The sequence below is a fragment of the Eptatretus burgeri genome, chromosome 4, assembly GCF_056783735.1.
Source record: "Eptatretus burgeri isolate ZD-2024b chromosome 4, Ebu_testis_v1, whole genome shotgun sequence".
NCBI lineage: Eukaryota > Metazoa > Chordata > Myxini > Myxiniformes > Myxinidae > Eptatretus > Eptatretus burgeri.
The window spans coordinates 44806423-44826422 of NC_140964.1; the positions used below are offsets into that span (position 1 = coordinate 44806423).

The 20000-nt window shown below is 40.1% G+C and overlaps 1 protein-coding gene across 7 annotated transcripts in view; it reads left to right on the forward strand.

Annotated features, from left to right (window-relative positions):
* The window catches only part of LOC147027941 (voltage-gated delayed rectifier potassium channel KCNH8-like), a 603764-nt gene that overhangs the window by 206364 nt on the left and 377400 nt on the right, over positions 1-20000 (forward strand). For all 7 annotated transcript variants that reach the window (XM_085877809.1, XM_085877808.1, XM_085877806.1 and 4 more), the window contains 2 exons: positions 9659-9793; positions 13552-13697. In XM_085877809.1, the coding sequence (XP_085733935.1) occupies positions 9659-9793; positions 13552-13697 (281 nt within the window). The remainder of the gene's footprint in view (positions 1-9658; positions 9794-13551; positions 13698-20000) is intronic.

A 20000-nucleotide genomic window follows, 5' to 3' on the forward strand; every position in this document is an offset into this window, starting at 1 on the left:
ATCCGAATCCGGATCCTGATTTGATCATTTGTTTCAGCGATTCTTCACCATTCAGTGATCGGGCTAAAACGACATATATATATATATATATATATATATATATATATATATATATATATATATATATATATATATAAATATATATATATATATATATATATATATATATATATATATATATATATATATATATATATATATATATATATATATATATATATATATATATATATATAGCACGATGTTTCAAAAAGTTATGGACGGATTCGGATGAAACTTGGTGGGTAAGTTGGTTTGGGGGCAAGAACAAGTCGATTAAATTTTAGTTCAGGTCCTAATCCAGATCCGGCTGATCAGTGGGATGCAAAACGTAAACTAACCAGCTTGGCAGAAGTAAGCGCTCCACCGAGTGCCCTTCTCGTTGGTGTGTTTTTTTTCATCTTCAATTTTTTTCATCATCTCATGCCTCCTTGCTGTGAGTTGTGTGTTAGCTCTCATACGAGCCTCGACCAAGGTATACAAAAAAAAAAAAAAAAAATTATCAGGTATTTCTCACTTTTGATGCATAGAATATCTGTTAAATAATTTGATATTAAATATTTTATCTTTTTTAAATTAAAACAATAATTATGGTTATATATATATATATATATATATATATATATATATACCTGTATACACATATATTGGACAGAACACGAGGCCTTTCTGAATCAAATTCCAGATATAACAACTGGCATTGATACCTGCCCTTTGTCTCATTTTTTTTGCTTTTGTTTAATTAGTCCTGTTTATTTTTGGGAGTTTCCTCACACTTCACATGCTCAGCATCCCATCTCTCTCCCTCCCTCTCTCTTTCTCACTCCCTCAACCACAGCTCATTTCTGTGTGTTTGCAATGTTTTGACTTGACATCCATAGTTTACTTGGCTTTAGTCTTCTTTTTATGTGCAGCACAACCATGTCAGCAGGAAGCATCATTTGCTGGGAGTGCAGCTGTGCCACCAATGCATTGTCCACTGTCGGTTCGAGCAGGAATTTGTAATTTGTTCTCTGCCAGCGATAACTAGCCTCCTTTTCACGAACCTGAAGGATATCTTTAAAGTCCAACAACTGTCTTTGATCTGATCCATTTATTTTCAGCCTGTAACCAATATTTTTGTAGTAAACTTCCAATCTTGTCTTTCATCACCATGGCCTTGCCACATGATATCATGTGGGTAAAAGTTGTGCTTTATGTTATGATTCAATCCCTCATTCAATATTAAACCTTCACAGAAATGACATTGTCTATACTTCTGATTATCATCATGACTATCTTGGCCAAACAACATGTCTACGTTTGCCTCCAAAGCCAATTGCTGACCTGCATTGTACAAAGTCCGTCCTTGGCACACCTTAACTCCTATCCACCTACAAGGCTTTCATCCGCAGCTTGATGGAGTACTGCTCTCCCTTCTGGGCTGGCTCCCCTGCCTCACTCCTTGCGCAGCTTGATGGAGTAATGCTCTCCCTTCTGGGCTGGCTCCCCTGCCTCACTCCTTGCTCAGCTTGATGCCATGGAAGTCAAGGCCTTCAAGATCATTGAACTCTCCCGTGATGAAGCCGAGTAGAAGTGCTTGTCACTTTCCCATTGCAGACAGGTCTGTGGTCATTCTGTCCTGTTACACCTCCTTTCTGGGCTTGCACCCTTTCTGTAAGGTCTACGCCCCCCCCCCCCAGATTTCTGTAAATCTGAAACCTGCCCCCCCCCAATAAATGAAAGTAAATAAATGAAAAATCAAATGCCGCAACCTGAGTCAATGGGGAAACACGGTTCGTATGCTTACACCTAACGGGGTATGATTCCGCAATGCGTAAACATTCCCCACTAGTAGCGTTAGTAACTCCATTCACAAGTATCTTTTGAGCATTATCGCTGTCTGCTGTGAACATGAAATGCCTCGTTACTGATTATTTATCCCTTGGCCGGGGCCACATGTTTTCATTGACATTAATAATAGAGAAAGACCTATGGAGGAGGTTCAAGGTATTCGCTCAAAGCTTTAATTTCAGTAAACGCGTTTGCAGTTTATTGAGACATTTGCACTCAATTGATGTTCTGCACGGTTTCTGCACGGTGCTGTTGTCGTTAAATGGAGAAAATAAAGACCTTTTCCTCCCAATGAACATGTGCATCCTGCTAATACATATGGAGACGAGAACAACAAAGCTGGCACATGAAGAACTATTGTATTGTTAATGCAGATTTAGTGTCCCCAATGGAGGAGGTCTTGAACAGCAGCGAATGTTTTTGCAAGCTGGCAAAATCAAGGATATTGATTAAATGGAAGCAGCTGTGCTGGAGAGATCAAAGCTTTTGTTGGCACGAAGGGGGTTTGAGAGATACATGAGTGCTCCACATGATACCTTTACTGTTCATCAAAAGAGAGATTGGAAGAGCTTACAATGAGCACATCTTCTCTGCTGGCCAATTTTTTTTTTTTATTAATGAATGAAGAATGTGAAAACAAAAATCCATCATCATGGCACAACAACCCATTGGAATATTTTTTTTAGTTGTAATAAATTTCACTTATTTTTAGCCGCTAAACGGGCGTTGGCTTATATAATTGGGCGACGTCCATCCGTCTGTCCGTAGCCTCCACTCGAAAATGACTGGATGGGTTTCTTTAATATTCGGTACATGGACGCAATACTATCTGGACATAAAACACGTAAAATGATTTTGGAATCGGTTCCATTTTTCGGATTTTGAAGCTTGATTAAAAAAAACAATTTACGGGAGAGAACAGTACAGGATTGTGTATGCTTTCAGGCACCATTATTTATTTACATACCCTCACTTTACCATCTCCATGATCAACATACAACATTGAATTATTTATTTACATTCCCTTTACCGTCTCCACTGCAACCACACAATGTTTATTTGTTTACTTATTTATATACACTTTACCATCACCAGGACATACTACCTACGTGCCACTTTTTATTTATTTATTTATTTGTTTTATTTATGTAAACTATAAAATCTACAAAGCCATTTTGAAGGTGTGCTTGGGAGCTGCGTCCTCAATAAGGACTCATATTCTTTTTATTTTGTTTTAAAATTGGATGATTAGCTCAACACAGATGTAGAAGCATTGACTCCAAAACTCCATGTGTAGACAAGACTTGGCAAACCAGGTGGATTACTTCTTTCTTACGATCATTAGTGGGCAGGCTGAAGTTTTTACTGGCAATGTGACAGTGACGTCACAATTTCTCCTGAGACTAGCTTGGTTTCCAGAAGAATACAACATCAATCCTTCTTCCTGTGCCAATCAGGTGGATTTTAACTCATAATCTTTGGGACACAAGTTCATTGTTCTCACCATTAGGCTACCCACTATACCACCTGTTGTTTTAAAAAGAAATTCAACTTTGCATTCCTATGTTAATCTTCAAAACTCTCTTTTGTTATACGTAGTTATTTGGGAAATAAAAACAATAAAACCAAGTTATCCTGCCATGCGCTTGAAATTATTACCCTCACCGAAGGAGAGAGTCCGTTTGTTTGTTGGATCGCTGAAAGAGGTGACCCTTATTGTTAGTAATTCTCTCTGTTTGTTTGGATGTTTGTTCGTTTGTCATCAGCATAATTGGTACTAAACGTGGGCAGATTTTGACCAAACTCGGGAGGTTTACTTATTATAGGTGCATCTTATGTACATCTTATGTACATCTTATAGGTACATCTTATGACCTCGTGCTTTGGAAATTGTGATGGTTGCTCGGGACGCTTTGGTTCCCTAGCAACAACCGAAAAACCTTCAAAATCGGTACCGTTCACGCGAAATCAATTCCGAACGCCATTATCCCACGTAGGGTTATGAAATTTGGCACGAATGATCGACAGGTGATGCTCTATCAAATATATTCCGGTTTTTGTGATATATGGAATACTTTACCCGCAACGCCCCCGACAATCAGGGTATGCGCGAAAATTGGTGAAAATTGAAGGCCCCCTAGCGACCAGGTGAGTGCATCGATACGAATGAAACTTTGCAGCTTTATGGTACTCAATGAGTACTACAACTTTGCCTCTGGACATATTGACCGATTTCGCTTAGGTCAGGGGTCAAAGGTCAATTAGTGCAAAAATCGATAATATACGAGAGCTGGAGGTGCTATCGCGCCAAATGCTACTCCACCTAGGGTTATGGTCGGATGGTCATGAAAATTCACGCTAATCATCTGGAATACATTGTGCACAAACGAACGAGTCGGATTTTCGATTTAGATCTTTGTTCACCCACAGCACCCCCTCGAACTTTGGAGATTTCCGATTTCAAACCGCATTTTCGGTACTTTTCATTCAAATGGATACCGAGTAGTTATCAGTCGATGGAACTCGATGAGATTTGATATGCATAATGTTAAGGTTATTCCCTATCTGCTATATGACATCCATTTTGCTCTATATCTTGTAGTTTCCATGCTCGGCGACCCATCGCTGCCTCGCGGCTTGTCTGTTTGTTTGTTTGTCCACAAAGAGCTTTAGTGTTTTTCTCTGCAACCGCTTGTTGGAATGAAACAAAATGGTCTGGCAAAACACATGGTCTGGCAGCCATAATAATAATAATTTTTTGAATGTTTTTTTTGAATAAGGCTCACTTGGCTATGCCTGGATGGGTTTAAGGGTGGAGCAGTCGCAGGTGGAATGTGAATCCTATCCTGGTTCCTCCTGAAGACTCCATCTTTGCTTTTCGCTCATTTGGGTTCCTTCTGATGATTCCAATGCAGGACTGTACCTATTTGGTCTTCCATTTGATTTGAATTGAATTTATTTTAAACCCATTCTAAATTCAATAGAATAATAATAAACGTCATGGGTCGGGGTTAGGTGTCCAATTAAAGCAGGGTTGCATCAAAGCGGGACATCTTGGTACCCGGTCATCGCTGCCGGCAGTGCACATCACACACCACACAAAATACACCACACAAAACGACACAACCATCACACAAAACAAGTCCTGGCGAGGGTCTGCAATCTCTGATTACTCTTTTCTTGTTTATTTTGTGAAACTACAATAAACCTGCTGGGCCAAGGAAGTGCAGTAAATGTCTGTGGAGGAAACTGCACCATTTATCTGCTAACTTTTGCATTATTAAATTCAGCACAAAGTGTTGACTCTATCGCTCGTGTATGGGAAAACTAGTTTACCGATTATATTTGGGTGCAGTGTGGGCTTGTTTGTTAGGATACTAGACTGGCATCCCAAAGGTTGTCGGTTCAGATTCAGTTTGAGGCAGCAATACTAAGAATTTTGATTCTAAGTTTCAGGAAGTCAACTTGGTTTCATGAGAACTACCATGCCTCTACTGGATTGTCAGTAAATACCCAGCTGGCTCATTAACAACTTTTTGAGTGGTGATGATGTATCTGCCCCACATGGTCTTGTCTTCATGTGACATTGGTTCAACCACTGTGGTTCACTCCAAGTCCTTTCCCTTGTTAGATGAGGTCATTCTGAATGCCAAAGAGTTCAACCCCTCTCCTAAACTTACAACACCAATAAATCGATACTCCAAGCGGTTACCGTTGAACAAAGTCTACACTCTACACCAATGTGGAACGAGTAAAGTCTCTCTCTATTGAGTGCAGCCTGTGGCTGCTGGTTGCATCATTGGTTGGGACACGGCTATGCCGCTGATGCAGTGTCCCCCTTACCAGTACACTGGTACTCATTTTGCCGACCTCAGAAGGATGACAGGCTGAGTCAACCTCCTCGTGTATTTTTAATTCAGTGTCCGACGGGGCTTGAACTCAGGACCCTAGGATCCCAAGCCGCCACCCGAACCACTAAGCCAACACCAGGCTTACGAGTAAAGTAAAACGTCTCTTTGCAGCAATAACTGCCACCATTGGATGCAATTTCCTTGGAGGAATGCCCTGAGTTATTGAATTAAGCTTGTTTGTTGTTCACTTGCGCAGTAACAACTCTTCTTCTAGTGAATGAAAAAAGTAAAGTTTTTGCTTGATTTTCTTTTCAAACATGTCTAAGTCACCCACCTGCTTGAGGGTTGTTTGTTTGTTCGTTTTTACAATTACTGTTATGTGTGTGTTATCATTAGGAAATCTTTTTTTTTTGTTTCGAAAAAATGTCAAAATGCCAAAAAAATGCTTTCACATGAGTTTTGAATGGATCAAAGAAAAGAACAAAAATGAGAGAACCACTCTTGTTATGTGCAATGGAGTTTTTTATTAACCTCCGCCATCTTCGAAGATGGATGGAGGTTACTGTTTGTTTGTTTGTGAACAGTATTACGGAAAAACTCCTCGACAGATTTCGACGAAACTTGGTGGGGGGGGTAGGTATGGTACAAGGATCATGCCATTAAATTTTGGACTTGGTCCCCCCCCCAAAAAAAATTGTTACCCCCCCAAAAAAAATAGAGAATTTTTTTTTGCATTTCTACATGTTTTAAGTGATTTCAAACCCCTCCAAAAAAATTGTTCCCCCCCCAAAAAATTTAGAGTAAAAAATGTTTTTTGCATTTCTACATGTTTTAAGTGATTTTCAACCCCCAAAAATTGTTAGAGGATTTTTTTTTTTTTTGCATTTCTGCATGTTTTAAGTGATTTCCAACCCCCCCCAAAAAAAATTGTTACCCCCCCCCCAAAAAAATAGAGAATTTTTTTTGCATTTCTACATGTTTTAAGTGATTTCAAACCCCTCCAAAAAAATTGTTCCCCCCCCAAAAAAATTTAGAGTAAAAAAAATGTTTTTTTTTGCATTTCTACATGTTTTAAGTGATTTTCAACCCCCCCAAAAATTGTTAGAGAAAATTTTTCTTTTTGCATTTCTACATGTTTTAAGTGATTTCCACCCCCCCACAAAAATTACCCCCCCAAAAAGAATTTTTTTTGCATTTCTACATGTTTTAAGTTATTTCCACCCCCCCCAAAAAAAATTGCTGGAGAGAAAATTTTTTTTTTTTTGCATTTCTACATGTTTTAAGTGATTTCCAACCCTCTCCCCCAAAAAATTGTTGGAGAAAAAAAAAGTCTTTTTTTTGCATTTCTACATGTTTTAAGTGATTTCCAACCCCCCCCAAAAAAAATAATTGTTAGAGAAAATAAAAATTTTTGCAACTTTTTTTTCAACAAAATTTCGATTTCTTTTTTTTTGCATTTCTACATGTTTTAAGTGATTTCCAACCCCCCCACCCCCAAAAAAAAATGTTGGAGAAAAGAACTATAACTGTCAGCACTGTTGACATCATATTTAATAAATAAGATATAAGGTTCACTTGAGTGACCCAGCAGTATTGGCGGCGGAGGTTTTGCACTCTCCCGAGTGCTCCCCCTCTAGTTATTATTCTGCTGAAGATAAAAATATAATTTTATAAATGTAATTACTTATTCATGATGTGGTAAACTGTCCTGAGACTTTTTTTATTTCCATTATAATATCACTCGTTATTTTGTTAGAAAGATTATACTACTCCTACTAGTACTACTACTACTTTTATGACCCCAATTATTCCCACCTTCTTCTGTGGGTCAGCTGAGAAACGTTTGTGGCCAAAGTCATTGGAGAACCAGTTAGCCAGGCCTGACATTCGATTGAAGGTGGTTGGAATTTGTTGAGGGTCCCGGCAATAGTTCGCCAACTCTTTAGGAAAGATACCATGGGATCTTGAATGTCCACCCCCTTCAAGTGAAACACCAGGATAGTGGGTTTATAGTTGGGTTGAGATGTATAGTTACCTCGTGCTCCCAATAAGTTAATGGCTTCAATTAATCCCACCTCATGGTCTTGAAAACCTTGGAAAATGAAGAAGTTTTCACTTAATTATTTGTTTTACAAAATTGTATGTATGTGGGTCCAGGCCCTCATCGAGGTTCAGAGGCCTGGGCCACTTCCATCTTTTGAGGGTCCTGGCCATAATAAAATGCACATCCAGACCCAGCCACTAGTCAGCTGATTTGAGAGGACACGTTCGTCACGGTTTCATCTCAATTCTTGTGCCATCAAAACCGATATTTTTTATTCATGTTTATTCACATTTTAAACTCTTAATATGACAAAATCGCTATCAATTAACAAAAAAATTTGCCTTCAACTAAATCACATATCCTACCTGCTTCAATTTGCATCTCGAAGCTGAGAGTGTGACACATTTTTGTCCAATTGTGGAGGCACATAAAAAAGAGAAGCCACGAAATTTAACCCTTTGAACTCTGAGCTCCTTGGAATTTCGCCCCCCCCCCACTCTGGGCTACTGGAGATAAATCTGACCGCTTGGGTGTGTGGAGGTTTAAATAGCAGCCGGTAAAACAGCCACTTGGGTTCAAAGGGTCAAATTAATTAATCGTTCTCTATTCCCATCCATTCTTCACATTATATACAAAACAATCATTCTCTTGTTAAATTAATATGGAGTAAGGTGTGGCAATATTCTCCCAAATTATATGACTAACATGAACACACACACACACACACACACACACACACACACACACACACACACACACACACACACACACACACACACACACACACACACACACACACACACACACACACACACACACACACACACACACACACACACACACACACACACACACTATGAACCTCTAGGGTTCATCGTGTAATAAATGCCAATTTTTTTTTTAACAAGTATCTAAGTTCGAATCTCCATCTGAGCTTGAGGCCCAGACCAAATGACCCTCCTGGCCCCATCTCTGATTGGCCTTGTGTGGGTGGAGCTGACATGATTACGAGCACACTTGTCTTTGAGCTGTTGAGTCTTGGTTCAATTCTTTACCCAACTGTAAGCTGTCACCCTGTTACTTTTCTGGCAGGGCATTGCATTGAGGAGAACTGCATCCTCGACTGTGCATGAAGTCAGGTGTCCCTTCTGCTAGCATTTGCTTGTGGAATTTACAGATCCCACGGCATCTTTTTAAAAGTAGGCTATGGGTGCCGGTACCCTGGCTAATCGCCAAATATTTGTGCCAACACACAGCGACAGGGTGGCGACCTGTCCAGTATTGGTCCTTAGACATCGAGCATTCACGCCTTGTGGGTGCCCTGTACTATCTCCCTGTGGACTGTGGGCAATGCTTACATACATTGTACATGAGTCAGAGCTACATTAGTATCGCAGTTCTTGCAGATGTCATGGATGAAGAATATTAATGAGTATGGCGGTTTCATGAGTACAGGTATTTTTAACAATCGCTAATGCTAGGAACTGCTCCTGCTTTTCCTGCTCACAGTATCGGCACCTTGCCAAAAACCAACACACGATAACATGCCACTACAGGGAGCCACGGTGTGCAAACAAAAACAGTTTCAGGTGTTTGATCTTTGACTATCGACCATTTGATATTAAATTGCCCTTGAACTTACTTGCCACCCCCTTGTGATTAGCTCACACTTGAATAACATCCAAGCAAAACCGGTTGGAAAAAGCGGTTCGTTTGCTGAGTTCACTTTTCCGTCTCCTTTAAGAATTATAGCTTCTTAAATCCTTGCACATAACCTAATTTGATGGGATTTATTGAGCCAGGAAGGTCTGCACGAGGATTTATTTTTGCCGTTGGTGATGTTGAGGGGCATTTGGCAGCAAAATTGCCCCTGAATTTGTCTATTCCACAGGATTCCAGTTCTGCTGCCTACTTGATATCGTTCCCATCAAGAACGAAAAGAGAGAAGTGGTTCTGTTCCTGGCCTCCTTCAAGGACATCACAGACACCAAAATCAAAACTGTGTCTGACGGAATCAAGGATGGGGGTACGTGTGTGCACACCACCAACCCAATCTTATGGTGTCGGGACGGTAGAGTCGGAGTTTCTTCAACATTGCTTTACATTCAAGAGTTATTGGTATTACATTCTGTGTGCTCGGGTCATAAGGGTCTTTAAAAGGAAAATTTCCCGGTTATCGAGAAGTGCATATAATTTTGAGTGTGATGTTTTTGATGGAAGCTCATTTGTTTCAGATAATTAGCATTAGTGGACGAGCCTATAATTCGTGTGAAATAATCATGGTTCCCAGAGGAGGGCATTAAGTGTTTAGGTTTGGTGTCTTGCTTTTTGAGGAATATTTTTCCATTATTTAAATTTTCAATTATTTAATTTTTCCCTAATCTTCAATTGTTTGATTTTTTTTTCAATTATTTAATTTCCCCATTTTAAATTATTTATTTATTTCCAATTCTTTAATTTTTCAATTATTTATATTTTTTTTTTCTATTTTTTTTATTTGCAATTTTTTTCCCAGTTATTTAAATATGTCTCAATTTTCAATTATTTTGTTTTTCCATTTAATTTTTTAATTATTTTATTTTTACATTGTTTAATTTTTTTTTTAATTATTATGGTTCCTTGAGAAAGGCATTAAGTGTTTAGTTTTGGTGTTTATAGTTCGCAGAGGGGAGGCATTGTGTTTAGTCTTGGTGTTCGTGGTGTCCCGCTTTTTGGAAAAGAAGAAACGGTTGTTTTCATTATGAGGCAGAATTTGAAGTGCTACCAAGTGGATAATACTAGCAGAGTACTCGCCCAATAGTGGGGCAACTTAGCATAACAATTGTGCATTTTGTGAGGAAAGCACCAAATTTGGCACACTAGTAGCCAATCATATTATGAACAGATTTGGATATTGGGCCATCTCAAATTCAGCCGCTGATGGCTGTGGCAGCCATTTTCCACTGCCATCAAAAATTTTGAGATGGCCCAATATTCAAATCTGTTCATAATATGATTGGCTACTAGTGTGCCATATTTGGTGCTTTCCTCACAAAATGCACAATTGTGATGCTATATTTAGCTAAGTTGCCCCACTACAATGGGCAATCTTGTTCCAAGCATTCAACATGTTCATCTGACATGTACCTTAATTTGGGCAATGTATAGGCAACTGACAGCCTTCTCAACTGCTCCCAAGAAGAAAAAAAAACCCAGGTAACATTAATGAAGCAAAACATGCCTACTGCCTATAATTCAAAACACCTCACTGCACTGAAAAACGTGGAGACAGGCATAATCTACTGTAAAGGTTGGGGACTTGTAATATTTACATTGAGGTGCAACACGATAACCATTTCCACAGAGAAATTGCACACCCCTCCCCTCCTCTCTCCCCTAAGACCACCGGCAAAGATAAAAACACCCCTATGCACCAACTGGGGTCATGCTGATCCTATATGGCAAGTCTGGATGTAATCGGGCCAGAACTGTACGAGGAGTTGCATGACAAACAAACAAACAAATACCGGTCCATGAATTATAGGAATGATTACGAGTTGGCTATACCCAGAACCATCATCAATCTCCGATCGCGCCCACCTAGTTACAATAATAATTCTTATGGCCATTCTTTTAAATAGTGATATTTGGCTCATGAAGGAGCTTGTACATATATCACACACAGGGCAAGGACATTAGGAAACAACGCACTTTGACACTTCATACAAATCCATTAGTAGACGCCAAACAAATCAAAACAGTACATATGAGATTTGAACATGGGATCACAGCATCTTGAGTTATAATTCACTTCGTGTTCGTGAAAGACTTTTTTGTATACGAAGTGGACGCTCATGGAGGAGCTAGAACATAGAACGGATCAGGACGTAACAGAATAAAAGGTACAGTAGGAAGAGAGGGATTAGGCAGGGGGAGACACAAGCAGCAGGGACTTGAGGGTATCTTTATCATCGACCATTTAATGCTGGCAGATGAGACACCCAGCTTAATCTCCTTCGGATGGAGGACATACACATTGATGACTTACCCTGCGTGCAAAACATGAGGGTGACAGTCTATGGCTGGGTTGAGTGCACTCACATCACGGTAGTTTCCATTTCTGCAAAGAAAGGTTTAATTCGTATTACTTAAGAAATTCTGAGAGCAGGAAAGAAAAATCATGAACAATAGAAGTTAATGAAATGAGTAATACAATTTCAAAATCACGAATGGAACCTGCTTTGAAATTTCGAGCATTGATAATGTGATAGTAATCATTGTTAATCATATGAGAGTACCATTAAATCACAGGCTTGTGCTTTCCTATTGCTTCCCCAAAGTCGTGGCAAAACGTGTGCCCTTCCTTGGAGGAAAAATGAATTGATCTTCACCGAGAGATTCTACACATTAATTTTTTTTCTGGTGCCAAGGAATCTCTCCGATGAAATCCACCGTTGATGTAAACAAACAAAGCCACGATGCTCGTTGTCAATGACTCCATGGAAAGATCGTTTTTGTGTTCAATGAGCCATTGGAGAGTATACATTTAATGATTCGAATTTCTCAGTAAACTTTATTGATCCGCAATCGATTGTTGAGATTTCAGTTTGAAGTTGGCTTGCAAAAACAATCTAGACAGCATTATGGGAACGCCGTGACAAAAGGCGCAATGTATGGAGCGCTTAGCAGGATACCAAAAGGGATATGGGAGTTGATTTTTTTTTTCGATGGTGGATCAGTCATGCGTCCCTCGGGTTTCATTCTCGGCTTATATGGCTGCACAGTTGGACTCATTACATGGCATGCTCTGAAGTTCACAAGCTCGCTTTCAACGATTGCTCCACTCATTTGTCATTCCAATAGTTGAAGAGCAAAGTGGATACAACATTAAGTATACACAAAGGAAAGTTGTTGTACACCTCGGTGAACCGGTTATCTCACCGTCAATCCCACCATTCATGGACTCCTCTGCTACCCCCATTCCCTTTTCCCCCACATTTGGATTGAGGCTTTAGGATGTTGATGTCCTGCACTTTAATTTGGAGGGCTCAGCGATCACAGAGCAATTTTTATCTTCCAACTTACAGCCATTCTGTGCGCACTACAGGCCTTGCAGGCCCATTCTTGTGCAAACTGCAGGCCTCACCGGTTCATGCCTATTACCACCATGTCCGACAAAGGGAGCTGATAAAATGTCGCTCTCATAATGCATTACCAACCATTCCAATCCCTCCATCTCACCCCCCCTCCCATCCCCCTTGTTAAACACATGGCCGATTAAATTAGATTTGACGAATGCTGTGCTTATCGACTGTTGCAGTGTTAAATTGTGTTTGGCAGATTTTTGAAAACTGTGAAAAGGATTTTAGCGTTTTCTTGTAACCTACAAATATTTTTATTTTCTTGGTGGTTTCAATTTCAAAAATAATCATGACATACAAAAGATCTTCTGATTGAGAAAAGTCACCCTTTGGTTGATGTTGGATCATCCTTTCATTGTGATAAAAACATTTTTTTGTTTTGTACAATAAAGTCTGATATCTTGGAGGGCGCAGTCATCCGCCATCTTTGTTTCACGGCCACGCTTCTTTGCACGGTGGTTGACCACATGAACAGCTTTTCGGATCTACACTTACATTGTCAATTCCACCTTTTTGCATCGATAACTGAGGTTCACGAAGGTGCAAAAGGAAAATATAACTAACGATTAATGCACTGTTTATGGGTTGGATCTCATTGTTGTTTGTATTTGGGAAGGAAACTAAGCATGGATCGTAATCAATGCATTTGTCTCGCTTCTTCCAGCACCAGTGAGTTCAGACCAATGCTTTCGAAAGAAGGGTCAGACTGGCTCAAACTTCAACGTGAGCAGACGTCGGAGCCGAGCTGTTCTCTACCACTTGTCGGGCCACCTTCAGAAGCAAGACAATAACAAGCTGAAGATAAAGAATGTGAGTACATTTCATCTTCCATTAATCGTATAGTTGCAGGTCCATGTGAGGACATTTCGTTGCCCATTCATCGTTCAGCTTAGGACACCCACCGGATGACTTTGCGATTGTTTACTTAATTTTCAAAGGCTATTCTTTTCCTACACTGGCTTCAGGCTCATGGGGCAGTTTGTACATGGATGACACAAATTACAAGGACATTATGGGACAACGGACAAATCAACACGATATAGGACTCAATGGAATACTGGTGTTGTGAAGACCATTGTAAGTCTGTTGCTGGATCAAGTATATGAAAGATTTGTTCTGATTAGGGGCTACTCTTGAAAATATCGGCCACACCTCGTTTCCCATGAAGGTAAACATACTCTTATCAACTTGTAGTTGATAAATTCCATGATATATGGGATTTGAACCTGGCATCCTTGCAGTGTAAAGTTAATGTTCAGATGATAATGCAGATATATATATATATATATATATATATATATATATATATATATATATATATATATGTGTGTATATATATCCGGACGGAGGGGGGAGGCCAAAGAGGAGATGGTGGAAGACAGAAATGCCACCGATCTGCCTGCGGTGAGAGAGAGAGGGAGAGACCCAAAGACTCGGTCTCATTGTGGGAGATGCCAATGATCCTAAATGCCTTGGTTTCCTCAGCGTGAAGCTGAGAAAGGTGAGGGGGCAGGAGCACCAAGCCAGAGGGGAGAGCATTACTCCATCAGGCTGTGGACGAAAGCTTTGTACGTGGTCAGGAGCTCCGTTTGTACGTGGGCTGAGGAAGGACTTTGCACGACGGAGGATGCCGAGTCGGCGACTGGCTTTGGAGGCCAGCTTGGAAATGTGGCTTTCCCAGGAAGGATCATGGTAGATTGTGATACCCAGAAGCTTGAATGAAACGGCTTCTTCAAGAGGATTGTTGAGAAAGTAGATGGGGGCGGGGGGTTCCAGACCGTCATTTCAGAGAGACAAAGTGAGAGTGTGAGTTTTGTCAGGATTGAAAGACAAGTTTCATGTGTTGGACCAGCTTGTGATTTTATCCAGATCTGCAGAGAGCGTAAAGAGGCTGCTGCTTGCCTATCTGAGGGATGACAGATGGTACGGCAGAGGGTGGAGTCATCAGCAAAGAGATAAAGAGAATTTTCCAGACAGTCAGAGAGATCATTGATGAAAACCAGAAAAATAACAGGGCCCAGAACACTGCCCATAGGAACTCCAGCCTGGACAGGAAGAAGGGATGAGAGAACTCCATTAAGGGCCACACGGTGACTGCGACAGGAGAGGAAGTCTGCGAGCCATGAGTGGAGATGTCCTTGGATACCATAGGAAGAGTTTGGTGAGCAGGGCAGCATGCCAGACCACATCGAAAGCACGCGATATGTCTTGGGATATGGCTCTGATTTCATGTCTGGCATTGAGGATCTCCATCCATTGTTGGGAGAGCATATCAGCATATCCAGGGTAGAGTGACCTGGTCTGAAACCAAATTGATAATCGGAAATCAAGCCATTGGAGAAGAGGAAGGATTTAATGTTTGAAGCGATGATGGATTCCATAACCTTGCTGACAATTGGTAGAAGGCTGACTGGTCTGTAGTTGCAGGGATCTGTTTTCACACCTTTTTATGCAGAGCGGTCATGTTTGCTGATTTCCAAGCATATGGCAGATGACCTTGAGCAAATGAGAGGGTGAATAGAACAGAGAGAGGGTGAGTAAAAGCAGCAGAGCAAGTTTTTAGGACACATGGGCTGATGCTGTCTGGACCAGTTGGAAAATCCGAGTTGAGGTTTGACAGATCTCCACCTTGTCAGGAGAAAAGGACACAGAGTCCAGGGATAGTTGGGTGCGACTGGATCAGTTGGGTTCAGAAAGCGATGCGTTTGGGACACAAGATTTAGAAGCAAATACAGAGTTCAGACATTCAGCCTTTTCATCTACAGTCAGCTGTGTGGCCATTTAAGATAAGGGAGGGGATGGAGGGGGAACATACACCAGAAACAGACTTAACTAGATGCCACCAGGATTTGGAGGAGGGAGGAAGTTTTGAGAGTTCAGCCTTGAGATTAGAGAGATGTTGTTTTCTGGCACTCCTGAAGGTAGACACTGGCATTGCAAACTGGGATTTAATTTTTTTTAAAGTCAGAGATGCGATTGAAGACATTACTTGAGGGATGCAATAAAGGAGAATTAAGAGAATGGAGAAAAGAAACATAACAGTGGGACTTTTTAGACAAGGGACGAAGGAAAGGTGGAATTTAAAACAGCCTTTTGAAGAAGAGTAGAGGATAATGATACATCACCGAGAACCACGTGTGGGAAAGGGGAAGTTGTAACATTTTAAGAGACCATTTGTTTATTGTTAATTTTTTTGATAAAAGTTACGTAGAATTAGGAAAAGGAAAGGTTGAAGAACAAATCATGAAGGTGTTTGGTGAATTTGAATCGGCAAATGTCGAAGGAAGCTGGTAGGTTGACAAAAGTTACAGGAAGAAGAAGGGGGTTGGGGGGGGGTAGAGAAACACATGGTTACAGGAGGTGTAAACTGTGAAATTAAAAGAATAAAGTTCTTTTTTTTAAAGATTCACCAAACACTTTTTTTTAAGATTCAAGTCTTAAATTTTTAAGATTTTTAAAATGTTAAATTTTTAAGATTTAAGATTTAAGATTTTAAGATAAAGGAAAAAAGATAAGATTAGCTAAGGAAAGGTTGAAGAAAAAAAAATAAAGAATAAAAGACTTTTTGCACAAAAGTGTTTTTCTTTCGGAGAAAAGAAAAACTCAAAGCATGGAAAGCCTGACAAAAGTCACCAGAAAATGTTCACAAATGATCCTGAAAAAAAAAAAAAAAAAAAAAATATATATATATATATATATATATATATATATATATATATATATATAATATATATATTTTTTTAAATCCCTCATTGGGAGGAGGAGGACGTGCCTACACTCCTGCAGTGACACGAACAGTGAAAAGCAACAGAAATCCAAACGATTATCAAGATGTTCAATCAATATGCGCTGAGATTAAAATGAGCTTTAACAGCACGCGTGAGCTCGGAGCGAAAGACCCCGGTGAGACCTTTCCATTGATCACGGAACAAGCACCGATAAAATGACACGAATGGCATTGGATTCATTTATTTATTTACTTAGCATTTTCACTTGTCAACGGTTGAGTTTTTTTTTAATGACCAAAGATGTCATTTATTGTCTGAAAGGGTTGATCTGAACTCGAATGAAATTCACACTTGCGGGTGGAATTTAAAGCCAGGAGTATGTAAATGCATGAAAGTCCAATGTGATGTATTTTTGATGGAGAAGTCTCAATCTACTGTTAGCGGTTAGCCCGCAGGTCTAAGTACCTTCACTAACGACGGAATGTTGAACAAACTCGGAACTTTTTCTCGAGCGAGGAAGAAAGGATGGACATCAAAAGGGATTGGAAAAAAAAATGAGTTGATTAAAGCACAATCTGAGGAAATAAGGGGAAGCTGGCATTTTGGGTGTTAACCCTTTGTTGGAGCAAAAGAAAATGAATGGCGTTCAGATAGCTGTTTGGTCAAGTGTGCTTCAGACTCGTTTATTTCTCCACCGGCTGGTGTGGGTTCAGTTCTCATGGCTACTTGCTCTTGTCAACCCATGGCCCACACTTCGCAAGTGTGGTGCTCATGTGAAATACTCCTCAACCTGAAACGAGGGAGGCCTTCTATTCGCTTTGAAACTGATATTAAACGGTTTATGAGTGAAGTTGAGTTCATTTAATATTTCCCACTTGCACATAATTTGAAAGTGGAACTAACATGGATATATCCTTCCTTTTTTTGTTTTTATTTTTTACTGTACGTCGACTTCGGCTCATATCTGATTTCTTAAGAATATCATTTGATCGACTATGGCATGATAACACGGTGCAGTCAAATGAACGTACAACGAATAACTGGCGTGTGTCGAATCGTGTGCTCAAATGCACGTATGGTATCCGAAGTCGTATCCGAAGCAAATCATTTGGAGGAGAAGCGTGTTGTTTTCAGTTAAAACCTGCAAACCGTTTTCATTCCAACAACATCCATGTGAATGCTAAGCATTGGGGATGTTACTTATCTTTTGGAGGAGATATCTCTTCAAATTGTACAACTCTGCTTGGTTGAGGATTTCTTCCATTTGGTTCTCATTCCATTGATTGGTGAATCAAATCTGACGTCACTGATGACAATAGGTCATGCAAATTAATCAATGGATTTTATCGACCAAAGGCTGATTAGAGTATGTTTACCAGATGGGCAAGTGATATGTAGCTGACATTTTGAGTATTTGCCCTTCACATGGGGCAAAAGAGGGTTCTTTTTGTTTATTGGGTCGCCAAAATAGGTGACCCTTATCGTCAGTAATTCTGTCTGTTTGTTTGGATGTTTGTTCGTTTGTCATCAGCATAATTGGTAGTAAACGTGGGCCGATTTTTACCAAACTCGGGTGGTAGGTACATGTTATGACCTTGTGCTTTGGAAATTGTGATGGTTGCTTGGGACGCTTTGGTTCCCTAGCAACAACCGAAAAACCTTCAAAATCGGTACCGTTCACGCAAAATCAATTCCGAAAGCCATTATCCCACGTGGGGTTATGAAATTTGGCACGAATGATCTACAGGTGATGCTCTATCAAATATATTCCGTTTTTTTGTGATTATATGGAATACTTTACCTCCTGCTCGGCGACCCATCACCGCCTACCGGCTTGTTGACTTTTTTTTTTCACTCTTTTGCTCTAATCTGACCTCACTTTCCACTGCAGTGGACATACTCTTGCTCATCAGCTTTCAGTTACTCAAATTGATTGTTTAACTTGTCCTCCAATGCAGACTGAGACGAGTCTTCACAGAGTCTCTTATTCAATTGCATGCAATACTTCCATACAATATGACATCATGCTCTATAACGGGCTTGGGCTGGCAGGATGGCCTTGAGGTGTGCACACTCACCTTTAAGCAGTCTAGTCTGGGTACAAATCTCGACTCAGCTATAAACTGTCAGCCTGGTGTTTCACAGGCAGGGTGATTCATCAATGCGTGTACCTTCCTTCCCTCGGATGGACGTTAAACTGGAATCTGTCGGCATTAGTTGGTGGACATCAATGATCCCATGGTGTTCTTCATGAAGAATAGGCAAACTATTATCGGCACCTTGGCCAAATTGCAAATTCCCACATTAACCTCAGTCGAATGTCAGGCCTGGCCAGCTGATTGGTGAAAGGCTGGTGCCAAGTTTCTCCCGGCCAACCTCACAATAACGTGTGAATAATTGTGGCCATTGAAGAAGAAGAAAAAGAAGACTCTACAACCGGCCAAGACCTTACATTTTAAACATTGTCTTTTTCTTTTCCTGAAGACATCAGTCAGGCAGAAACACGTGTCCAAGACTGAAAATTTAAGATGCTGTTTTGAACATTGCCCCCCCCACCCCCCTACCTCCTCCCACAGGGGTTGTTGCTGTTGAGGTTTATGAGATATCTTTCTCCCTTTTATGATCTAATAGGCCATCATCATACTGATGTCTGTGTTTTTTTTTAATTCAGAGGATCGGTCAGCAGGTTCTTGTACATTAGGAAGGAAATAATTTGCCAAGTATGACTTTTCTTTGGGGGGAGGGGGGGGCAAGGCAGGGAGTTAATGACATGGCAAGTCCAGTGTGACGATGTGAAGTAAAGCAATAGGATTTGGAAACCAATTTTGCAACAGCTTTGACTTCAGAGACGTCATTGCATCAGTTTCATCTTGAGAATTCTTCTGAACAGCGACAATGTCCTGATTTTTTAATTTTATGACCACAAAGCTCGACAATGAGCCTTTGATCAATGTCACCAAATCAAAAACGAAATTAATGAAGCAGCATAAATGCTTTTATTATGATTATTATGATTATTATTATTATTATTATTTCGTATGCACCCTGTGGCTACTGGTTGCATCATTGCTGTGAGCGTGGCTGTGCCACTGATGCAGTACCCCATTTCCAGTAACCTAATACTCATTTTGATGACCTCAGAAGTATGACAGGCTGAGTCAACCCACCTGGTGTTATTTAATGGGTTTGACAGGGGCCTGAACTCAAGACCCTAAGAGCTTAAGGTAGCCACCTTGACCGTTCAGCCAACACCAGGCTGAGTAAAATGCTTCAGGTAATTAAAGGGAAACTCAAATTAAATTTTCATTTAAAAAATAAAAATAAAAAAACCACTGTAAAAAAAACTCTTTATGTCATTACTTGAAATAAAAGAAGGAATTTTAAA